Consider the following 11,578-nt stretch of genomic DNA (forward strand, 5'->3'; position numbering starts at 1 on the left):
TGGTACATGCGTGGGCGACGAAGGACGAAGACGGAGGCTAGGATTCGGGAAAAAGGGCAAGTCGTCCTTTACAGTTCATAGGAGCGAGGAAGTTTTACCGGAGGACACGGCCAGCGGAAGGAGCGGACGACAGCCGAGTTCCGCTAGCAGCGACGGCGAAGGTAGCGGCGACGGCGACAGGTCCGAACACCCTGCAAATAACAACCCTTTTACATCTTTCCCCTTTTAATTTCATTCCTCGCGGCCCTTTTCGTTACGCGGGAGCGAACCACGCGACGCGACGCGACGCGAAGCTATCGGCGCGCAAGATCGTCCCCCGAGGTCTCGTTTTCATTCGAGAATACACGTGTATCTGTTCGAAGATCGTTGTGAAAATTGTCTCCTTTCGAATTGGCACGAGTAAGATTCTTCGAAATAAGGTTCGTCCGAGCTTGCTCCAGCGATACCTCGATAACGATAATCGTAGCCTGCTTTCGATTTCGTATCCGGTGGACGCGTACGTCGTCAAGAGGACGTCGAACGAATTTCGACGCGGTGACTCGAGCCTTCGACGAAATGTGAGTACAAGTTGCAGAGAGATAAGTTACAGCGAGAAGAACGAGAGCGGCCTGAGCGGAGACATTTACGTTAACAGCAACAACAGCAACAACAACACCGACAACAACAGCAACAACGACAACAGCAACAACAACAACATCAATAGCGACAGCGACAATAATAACGAGACACAGAACATAAGTCTTTAGAAGAAGCTGTGCTTTAGAGACACGGGGGTTGTGCGAGACGCTCGTGACTATCGTCGGAAAATACTCTCTTTGACCAGTTTAGAAATTAGAGCACGATCTCGTTCGACGAAGAAAGTATTTTGCGAGGCTGCACGATCCACGGGTATAGTCACGAGACGATTCTTGGCTTGTCTCCTGTTGCGCTAGATCGTAGAGGGTGTTTCTACGTAGTAGCGATGCGTGACTTTTAGAGGAACGTTTGCACGAGTTTCCTGAGCTGTATCGCAAGCCTCGATGAATTATCATCAAGTTGTCCCGCGATTTCCCGTCGATCGCTCGCTCGCTCGGCTTCTGGCACGGAAAGCTACCTTTCGAATCGCCGGTAAAAGAAACTATCCGTCGGCTAATGTTCCTCTCGTTTGCCGAAATATCGGACGGAAGCGGGCTAAACAAGGCTGTATTTGCGGCTCAAGAATCTTTACGTATTAGCTGCGCAAGTACATTTGTTCGTGTCGGGCTGTCCTATTCGTGATCGTAGAATAGAATCGATGCGAATCGATGCTGAGAATACGTCGCGGTGTTTGTCTGTTTTGTATAGCTTTTGAAATTTTAGATTGAACACGTGGCCCAGTTGTCGCGAGCCTCGGTTCTAGCCGAGACTCCGTAAACGGTAGGTAAGGTGGCCACTTGATTCGTTACTATTTATTATCTTAGAAGGCGCTGTTGATACGTGCTTGGGGCGAGGGGTCTACTCTACCTGTTACGGCTTTTCGTTTTTTGATGTCTTCAAACGTTGCAGTGTTCTCATGCGCATATCTATACACACGCATACACGTGAACACGTGAACACGTAAACACCCCCGCCGCCCCCTACCCACACGCGCACACACGTACACGCACACTTACACACACACACACACACACACACACACACACACACACACACACACACACACACACACACACACACAAAGAGAGACACATTTGTTACAGCTACCAGGAAAACAAATTCGTTCGATGTAGCACACGATACACGTACATTCCGTCTGCGGACACTTGTTACGTACTTCTTTCGAATAAGTTGGCAAACGAATGTTTCGCGTACGTATGCAAATAAGTCACGTGTTCGTAATATGTACGAAAGGCTCGCTTAACGGTAGACGTACGTAACGGAACACAATTCGTAGGGTTACGATTCATTTCTGTGTACATACACGAACACGACACACGAATACTTGTGCGATATAGTCGCAGCGAAGGTTCACGATACCGGAAACCAAATAGATGCGACGTTTATCAACGGAGCACTTTGGAGTATAGCTGTGACGCTTTCTCCGCGCTTCTGATTACAGGTACAACGATGAGAAGTGGCTACGCCTTACGGTCGAAGACGGACAAGCTTTCGGAAGTGTTTGAATTTCCGATAGCTGCGTCGACTGCTCTGTATCGAAACGCTGCGAGATCGAAACTCTAAACGCAAAGAGAAACGAAAGCTTCTGTTACAGACTCCCTTCTGCGTTAGAATTGTCAGGAACGTCACCGAGTCGTAACATTTCAAACCGTTCGAGTATTTCCATGTGTTGCGTAGCAGTTTACCAATTTAAGCACACTCTCTTTCCACTCGCCTTTGACCTTCATCGACGATCATTCTCACCGTGTCCAAGTTTCATTCAGGTGTACGTGTGTCTTCGCGAGCCTCTTTCTATCGTTCCGTCCTACCGTTCGAACGAGCGACGATTCGATGCTCGTGACGAGCGACGGGAAGGGAGAAAGAGGGAGAATGTGTGAGCATTTGCGAAATTAGAGAGGGAGAGAGAGAGAGAGAGAGAGCGAGAGAGTCGTGAATAATCGATAGAGAAACGCACGGCGACCACCTGGAGCTGGACGAGAGAAAGGGCTGCGGCAGACACGGTGCGGAAATCTTAATGAAAGATTATAGTTTAGCGGTTGTTTCTTGTTTGGTTTACAACGCAGAGTGCGGTATCGGTGGGATCTTCGCCGGAAGTGGTAGCGCGGAGGCACGCGCCGGTTTATCGGTCCGGAAGCGCAACAGCACGCCGAGCAGCATACAACGTTCCGAGGAGATTGTACCCTATCAGCGCTTTGAACCCGGAAAACAGTCGGGATCAGCGGCCAGTGACACAGCCGGAAGTCTCAACTCGATCTCTAGTTCCGAAGGAAGCTCGTAAGTAATGGCCTCCACCGGCCGATTCTGATTCGGAACTGCGAGACTCCTCCATGTCTCTTTCAACTTTTCCTTCTTCTGTCTCTCTACTCTCATTCTCTCTCTCTCTCTCTCTCTCTCTCTCTCTCTCTCTCTCTCTCTCTCTCTCTCTCTCTCTCTGACACACACTTTCTACCTCTCTCTCTTTCTCTCTCTCTCTCTTACTTTCTCTACCTCTCTCTCTCTCTCTCTCTCTCTCTCTCTCTGGATCTGTTTCTATTTTGAAAGCTGTTTGTCGTTTATGTTTTCAGCAGGGTTATTCGTAGGACTATCTTATTTCGTTTATTTCTCACCTTTCATTTTACGAATAGTTTGGCTGTTAAACATTGCGGACGAGGGAGGGGGAGGGAGATGGGGAACGAGGAAGCGTAAAATTACGTTTTTCGCACTTTCGGAGCCATTGTACTCTCAAACTAGGACTCAACGATCCTATAATATTTCGTTGATCGATCGGTTTTAGCACAGGATGCAAAGAACCAACGGAGAAGCTTAAATAGCCAAGCGAAACTATAATCTACTAACCGTCTTTCGTTTCGTACAATTGCGTTTAACGTAATTTGCAATCGGGGAAGAAGCCCTGATCGTTAGATTTACTTTGATTCGATGATAATAATTTAAATGCTCTCGATCCGCAATGCCGAGCGCATCGAAGAGGGGGAAATATCGATGATTTAAAAGATTCTTAAAAATCTAATTCGAAAGAATGGATTAACCCTGCTAATTCCTTCGTTTTTTCGTTGGTCCGTCCGTCCCCTTCCCCCCAGCATTCTCTTTTTTACTATCCGTTTACCCAATTTTGTTTCACTCCTTCCGTATTCCACGAAAAATTTGTACCGTTTATACGCAAGAAACTGCGAACGTGAAACGTCGATCCTATTGTCTTTCAACGTGTGATTGAATCGATGTGTATGCCCGGCATTGATGTACATTGTCTTGCTCATTCACGCTTGGCCCCTGTTTTACGAATAAAACGTCCACTTTTTCTATATACATATATCCTCTCGTATCGTTTCACTGTCACGCACTCGTACGTTTCTTCTCATTTTTTCCTTGGTATATATGAAACACTAAAGAATGTGCGTTTTGGTTGCAATAGAAAGGAAGAAGCGAGAAGACACATTCGTCGTAAATGCCACGCATCGATATGCTACTAACACACGAAACAACTATTACACGCCATGTCGTTTACTTTTCATTTTTCGTCCATTCTGTTTTTTTTGTATCTATACAATATTTTTTTCGAATTTAATGTCAATTCGATGTCTCGTGATGCTGCTATTATTCGTTGTCGATGTTGTCGCCGTCTTGGCTTACTGCTTGGCTAACTGATCGTGCGGCATTACGTCGAAGCTCCATTGTACGTACTTACACGTATAACAAACAAACACACACACACACGCACAAACACACATTCTCTTTCTGTTTGTCTGTCTGTCTGTCTCTGTCTGTCTCTATTTGTCTCTCTCTCTCTCTCTCTCTCTCTCTCTCTCTCTCTCTCTCTCTCTCTCTCTCTCTCTCTCTCTCTCTCTCTCTCGAGCTGTTCGTCTGTCTCTTTCTGTTACTCTCTGTCTGTTTCTCTCTGTCTATCTCTGTCTGTTTCTCTCTCTCTCTCTCTCTCTCTCTCTCTCTCTCTCTCTCTCTCTCTTTATTTCTCTCTACCATCTCTTTCTCTGTCCCCTATCTCTCTGTCTCTCTCTCTGCCTCTCTCTCTGCCTCTCTCTCTGCCTCTCTCTCTCTCTCTCTCTCTCTCTCTCTCTCTCTCTCTCTCTCTCTTTCTCTCTCTGTATATATGTGTTACTGTCATTGCAAATCATACTTCTCTACGTGGCAAGGGGCATTTAATATATGCAGTGACTAAGCCGATTCTACTATCCAGGTCCCTTTTATTCTTAAATGTGTAACTACGTGTACTTTATCCTATTTATGCAGCCATTTATATTTATAGATCTACCTTACCCTGGACAAAGTTGTCGTCATACATTCAACAATCGTGCGCAGTGTATATAAAACCGTAGGTAGATAAATGTACCTGGTATTTGTAGACGCCAGGTATGCTTCGAGTCGACAAAATTTCTTAAAAATGTCAAATGGTCTCAGATTCGATAGAAGTTTTATCGACTCGATGGGCGAAGCAATGATCTCCCAACTCCTTGATTATCGAATGATCCCTTATTCTCTGATACAACTGTGTCTCCTCTCCCCACGAAAGATGATGTAAATTGATCAAATTGCGAGCAATTCGACAAACATGTATTTATTGCGTGTTAAATTGCTAGTTATTAATACGATTACGACGAGGTGGATACGTCGAGGACTAGGAAACGTCGACGTTTTACTCAAGATTTTTGTTCCTACACGATTTAGCTATCTTTCAAGGACGATTAAAGGTGCTGGTAAATAAGTCCAAACGCGGCAAATATACGGTTATTTATAAGTTCGCTGAAAGCCGCAGTAAAAGATAACCGTAAAAGTAAGTTAAAACCGTCACTCTCTCTCAATTATTTCTTATTAATAAAGCATGAGTACATAGAGTACAGTTAGTTGATTCAACAATAATCAACGAAAGTTACGCCGAACCGTCGTAAAAATCTGAAGATGCAAGCCTCAAAGTTATACCGCGATCATCGATCTCGAAAATTGAACTGATTATTGTTGAAGGCACACTTGACATGGTACTTGCGCATAGAATGATCTGCATGCACCGATCGCCTGCTGTGTCTCCAACCTTACAATTTTCTCTGTACACTGTATACTTACTCGCTACACCGACACACTTGCAGCGTGAGTTCTTCTTGTCTAAAACTGAATGAGGTGTGCTCTCTCTTTCCGCACTTCCGTCGAAGGCTTGCGAGAATTGTCCCTCGCTCCTGCGGAACGAACTTTCGATAATTTTGTTCAACCCCTTCCTTTACGTTGGATCGCATCCGAGCCGCAGTTGATTCCAACGAAAATCAATTTCACAGAGTCAAGGGAAATACGAACGCGGTATTTGTACAAATTATTTATATACATATATATTTATATACATATGTGTATAAATAATCAATGACAAAATACTTCGTCGATGAAATCGAATATGTATCTCCGGTTCACGACGCTGTGAATCAAATTTCCCTTAAACGTTACGTTAATCCAACTAGTCCTCTTCCTCTTTTGTTTCTCAATTTCCTCCCCCACGGATACTCGAAAAGGCTCCCGTTGTACATTAAACGTTCGATTTTGGGAACTACAGTTGGTCTCCCAGTCTGCGAATGACAGGCGAAACCGGTCAGCTGCGAGATTTCATCGAAGATCTTGGACCTGGACAAGTAGTCGGAAGGCAAGCACTCGGTGCTCGGTGTTTGGGCGAGATTCAGCTATCCCTGACCCAGAAAGAAGGCTACCTCGAAGTGGAGGTGATACGTGCCAAAGACCTGAAGCCGAAACAAGGCAGCAAAGCGATTCCAGGTACGTTACTTTCGTTCGCGCATTCTCGGACGTTTCTGGTTCACCTCGATGCGTTAATCTTGACGAAATTTTCCTTCAGCTTCCTACGTGAAAGTTTACCTGGTCAATGGTAAGAAGTGCATCGCGAAAGCGAAAACGACGGCGGCTAGGAAAACGTTGGACCCGTTCTACCAGCAGGCGCTGACCTTCAGAGAAAATTGTCGAGGTTGTATACTGCAGGTACGTGTTTGCATCTATATCTTTTCTTTTAGCAATAGTAGGGCGAGAACGAGTTAATTTGGTCGCTCAAGGTCGTTTAGAGCTCATCTTGGTCTTCTCGTTCTCTCGGGTAGTTTACGAGAACTTGCTTGCGAGTAGTGCGGTACAAAGATGTTTGCGCGGTGAAAGGTCGTAGCTATCGGAGCATTGTTTCTTTATTTCTTTCGAGGAGTTGTCTCAACGTTTGGTACCTTTTCTGTGATTTCAGGTGACAGTATGGGGCGATTACGGCCGATTAGAAGGGAAAAAAGTGTTCATGGGCATTGCGCAGATCGTGTTGGACGAACTGAACCTCAATGAGATGGTGTTCGGGTGGTACAAGCTGTTTGGCAACATGTCCCTGGTCAGTGGGCCTCCATCCTTAGCTTTGTCCCGTCGATCCTCGGCCACGTCCCTAGAGTCCTTTAAGATTTAAGCGAATGTCCCGAGATCTCTCTTTACGCGTAACGAGATGTAATTTCAATTATTTTTTAAGTAACTTCCAATGGAAAGAGAAAAATTCGAAAAACATTGCGTCCAGCCGTAATCGCGTCGATCGATTTTTTGTCAATTTTCAATAATTTTCGATTCGAAGGAAGACTCCACGTAATTGCTCGTTAATAGACGAAAAGCGAAAAATGAGAAACTTATTTCCGAAGGATCGTAAGTCGCGTGAATCGTAGTCTCAATGCAGTTCCACGTGCATATGTCTCCGGTGACGTCGTCGACGATCAAATTCGAAAATGATCTCTCACGAAGGACCGTCGGCTCCGAATACGCTAATATCGAATCGTTGTGCAATACGGAGCGACCGTAGAGGCGAGCTTGCGTGGTAAATCGAACAAGTGCGATCGCGTTGTCGGATAAAACGAGAAAAGTGTGTTTTATTTGCAAGGTGACCGCGAGAATGGGAAAAGTGTGAAAGGTCGTACGAGAGGACATGTCTTTCTAGAAACACCACTAGCACATCACATATCATGTACGGCATATCAGATGAGCCACTAGTCCGTATGTAGACTAGATGTAGACATAGCGGCCATGTTCCCGGAGCGCCGGATAGTTTTAGGTACGCACTGAGACGAAGGCATCGTTCTTAGATATTTGAATCGAAAAATTTCACACGGATAATCGGCGAACACGTTTCGTTTCGCGAGCTTCGAAGCTTCGAATGGAACCTAGACATTCATCGAACTTGAACTTGACTCGGAGAAGCCTGAATTATCCGCGTGAGATCTACGAACGTGTGTTGTTGCAAAATTTTCCTTGTGTCTACGTTTTACATTCAAACGTCCTCTTGCCTTGCGAGTTCCTCTTCTCGGTGGACAATTTTTCCTCTCGAGCCACGAAGTAACGATGCTCGGATCGAAAACTTCGTCGCCGCTTCTCTGTGCCTTTCAAATGTTTGTTCTCTAAGCCTTTATTAAGATACACCTTTGCGTCAGACTTTCCGTGTGCCTCCGTTTTCCATTTGGATTTTTATACTGTTCGGTGTTGTTTCTGTTTTTTATATACTCGTAGAGACGAGAATCCGTAGAAACCCTGATGCTGCTTGGTTACGTGTTACCCTGTCGATCTCAAACTCTGCACAACAATGCACTCTTTCGCAACCCCTTTGAACGATTTCTATCCAATCTATGCAGAACCGTACCTCCTCGGTTTAACGAAATGGATGTACTTTTTTTTAGAGGGAAGCAGAAGGTAAGTGTTCGCCGTAATTCGGAGTCTTGTGCTCGAGTTCTCCTCGATGTTACTTCTGCTATTTATCAAGGGAAACGACGATCCAACGACACACGAAATACATTGCACTCCAGAAACTGCGATACACCTGTTCCTATCTGAACTCTTACTCTGATTGTGTACATACGAATCGTAGTTAATATACTTCCAGACATGGGCAGAAATTGTTCGAAAGACGACTGTAAAACGAATTGTAAAATCGAGATCGCTTCAAGATTGTTCACATTTTTCTTAAGGTTTCGTTCGTTTCGATCGTAATATTCGTTAACAAATATTGCCCAAGTCTGCTTCCACATTTGTCTATTTCTCATTGTTCCTTTTGCGCGTAATGTTTATCTGTCTATTCTTCGCGAGAAGCAACGAACCATCGACTGATCTGTGGTTTTCGTTTCGTTTACAGTGAAACCGATACAGCGGCATTCGATTCGAGATCGATCTGAACTCCAACGTGGTGTGCTGTGAGAAAGGCGTGCCGTACGGTGACTCGATTATCGATGTTCAGGTGACACGAAAACGAGAATACCGGTGAAGTGGTGAAATTGTTCGCGCGTCGCGTGACGGACGGTAACACGAATCCAAAAATTGTGGACCGATCGTCGCGAGATCGACCGACGAACGCTCATACGTATACCCGTGTGCATTCGCGAGAGACATTTCCAACGTATTTGTACATAAATTAGGACGCTCGAAGTGCTCCACTACCAGTGACGATTTTCAATGATGGTCGCGCGTCAAGAAATCCGAACTCTTCGAACTCGTTGTCAAGTTTTTAGCCAAGGAAATATCATCGTCAGAGCGTATATTATTTATTGTAAATATTATAACGATTATATATATATATATGAATTCGCGATACGTATTGCGCGCAGGTGTTTAAACGAACAAAATTGCCTTGACCGTCGCGTTTTCGTTGCTCGGTTGCCCAGCGACTTCGATCATCGGACCGTATTACTTTTTACTACCACGATCGACACGTTTTGCTCCGACCGCGCGAAGATCAAGCCGTATCGAGACGAGACCGTGAACGGACCTCGCGTTCTCGAGAACCGGAAGTCGCCCGGCAACCTCGGCAACGAGAGCGAGGATATCGTGAATTAGCGAATCGTTGTTGAACGTTTAAAGTAGCCGTGTCAACTGTTTTGCGCGCGAGAGAGGGAAGTAAAGAAACAACAACAAAACCAAGAAAACGTGCAAACTATATCGACTGTCGTATAATGTGATTCTGTTAGTTTTATTTAATTGTCGAATTCACGACTCGAGTGTAACGCGTAAGGGGAGACCCGTGTATACATTTAGGACCTTACTCTCGAAACCTGCACTCGACTTGAAGCTCGTTTTTTGTAATGTGAATATTTCACTGAACGAACCGCCCACATACATTCTTGCATAGAGAGACACGGTCTCCGTAGTTTCTCGTTGTCTCGAGATTCATCGTGGAAACTGTACGAATCACTGCTGAAGGATATCCTTAAACAAGCGAGAAGGATGCTCGCTGCCTCGCGAACGAGAGAGAGGGAGAGAGAGGGAGGGAGAGAGAGAGAGAGAGAGAGAGAGAGTGTGTGTGTGTGTGCGTGCGTGTGTGCGCGTGTGTGTATGCGTGTGTGCGAGAGAGAGAGACATACGTATTCGCAATCGATTTTATATCTCTTAATTCTGATGTTATGTGTTCGATCTTTGTCTGTGCATTCGTCTGATCGCACGCGAACACAATTCGATGAGCATGCACGTGTACGCGGAACGTCTAGCGATTAAATACTCGATTATCGTGTACGATTTTTCTTTTCCGATTGTGCTTGCAACACGTGAACATTCTCTTTACAAAACGGAGGTTAAGAGCAAAGAAAAGCCAACCATCGGAGGAAAAACGCGAGTACTCGTCGTTGTTTGGGAAGGATTGTTGGGTTCGCGATTCCGGTCGCTTCGGAATTAAGTACCGATACGATCTGCTCTGCTTTTGGATTTCACGTATACGCGTTTCTTACAAATGTTTGCCTCGTGAACGTCTTTATCATCGAGAATATTGGGTTCGTTTACCTCGCATCGCTTCGCTCCTCGTTTGTCGCTCTTGAAAGGTACTCCTTGGATATTGATCGGCGTCACTGATACGACGGAGTTCTCCTTTTTCCACTGGAACGTCTAACGTGTCCCGACTGTCTTCGATTTTATTCGTAATTCGATGATTCTAGCTCGATGTTTCTTTTTTCGAGCAAATCTAGCAGAATATCGCAAACAACGCGACGGACGGTGAATTAAAATTAGAGCCACTGGCAAGATTCAAAATTCATCCTTCGAATAGTACGTAACGTTTTTTTTTTTTGCAAATAACTGCGGTAAAGTATATCAAATATTTCGTCGGACGGTTACAGTGCCCAGAATTAACATCGGATGTGTCGTATAATTTTTTTCTTTCAGAAAGGTAACTTAATTCGAATCGGTGACTTTAACGTCCATATCGCGAAACATTTTACTTCAAACGATTCTCGTTTCTCCGGGGACACTGTTTTGCTTCGCATCTTCGTATTATTCTCTTCTTTCTGCTCGTCTTTTCAATCCCCGACGAGCTTGTCGAACAGTTTCTCCAAAATTAAGCACGGATACAGTTTAAGCAACGCGGCAACATTTCGAAGATAGAGTCGACGCAATAAAGAAAAAGAGACGTTTATTTATGAGTCGACGAACAGAAAACAAGGATCGTTTCGCGAGGAATTCTGAAAAGCGCGAACCCTCTGGTAACCGAGCGATCGATCGACCATTAGTACCGCGAAGAGTGTATAAAAAGGGGAGGGGGGGGGGGGGGGGATACTTCATCATATCTATAACATGCTTGAATTAGAAGGCGAAATGTGCAGCAAGGTGGGAAAAAAAGAAGCTTTTTTACTCGTGAAAAAAAATACAAACAAAACGTAGAGCTCTGTCGGACGACGCACGGCGACGCGTGACGCGAACTATTGCGAGCAAAACGAAAAATTACTTATTGTAAGACGATTTCTAAGTAAACATTTTGCCAGTGCATGACTTATATTAGTAGGCTCTTGGGACAATGAGAACGTAATTAACCAACACGCAGAATATAAACTCTGTACCTAGTGGATAACACTCGATAAAAATATACAAGACTACGAATTATGTAATACATTCAGTTTGTAAATCTGCCGGTTACTTGCAGCCGTAGGAGCTTTCGCGAAATTTGTTCGGCGTCTCGAGTTTG

At 44.8% G+C, this 11,578-nt stretch overlaps 1 protein-coding gene across 15 annotated transcripts in view; it reads left to right on the forward strand.

The window, feature by feature from the left end:
* The window catches only part of Rim (Rab3 interacting molecule), a 64,420-nt gene extending 54,282 nt beyond the window's left edge, over positions 1-10,138 (forward strand). For 9 of the 15 annotated variants that reach the window (XR_012993796.1, XR_012993779.1, XR_012993794.1 and 6 more), the window contains 5 exons: positions 2,700-2,910; positions 6,182-6,396; positions 6,476-6,615; positions 6,863-7,699; positions 8,771-10,138. Coding sequence is in view for 3 of the 15 variants with exons in the window: in XM_076324461.1 (XP_076180576.1) it covers positions 2,700-2,910; positions 6,182-6,396; positions 6,476-6,615; positions 6,863-6,997; positions 8,771-8,773 (704 nt within the window). In the remaining 12 variants the exon portion in view is untranslated. Of the gene's footprint in view, positions 181-2,077; positions 2,655-2,699; positions 2,911-6,181; positions 6,397-6,475; positions 6,616-6,862; positions 7,700-8,770 lie in introns of those variants that run through there. The other 6 variants (XR_012993787.1, XR_012993790.1, XR_012993783.1 and 3 more) reach the window with 6 other exon arrangements.
* The last annotated feature ends 1,440 nt before the right edge of the window (positions 10,139-11,578 follow it).

Source organism: Ptiloglossa arizonensis, chromosome 1 (genome assembly GCF_051014685.1).
Source record: "Ptiloglossa arizonensis isolate GNS036 chromosome 1, iyPtiAriz1_principal, whole genome shotgun sequence".
NCBI lineage: Eukaryota > Metazoa > Arthropoda > Insecta > Hymenoptera > Colletidae > Ptiloglossa > Ptiloglossa arizonensis.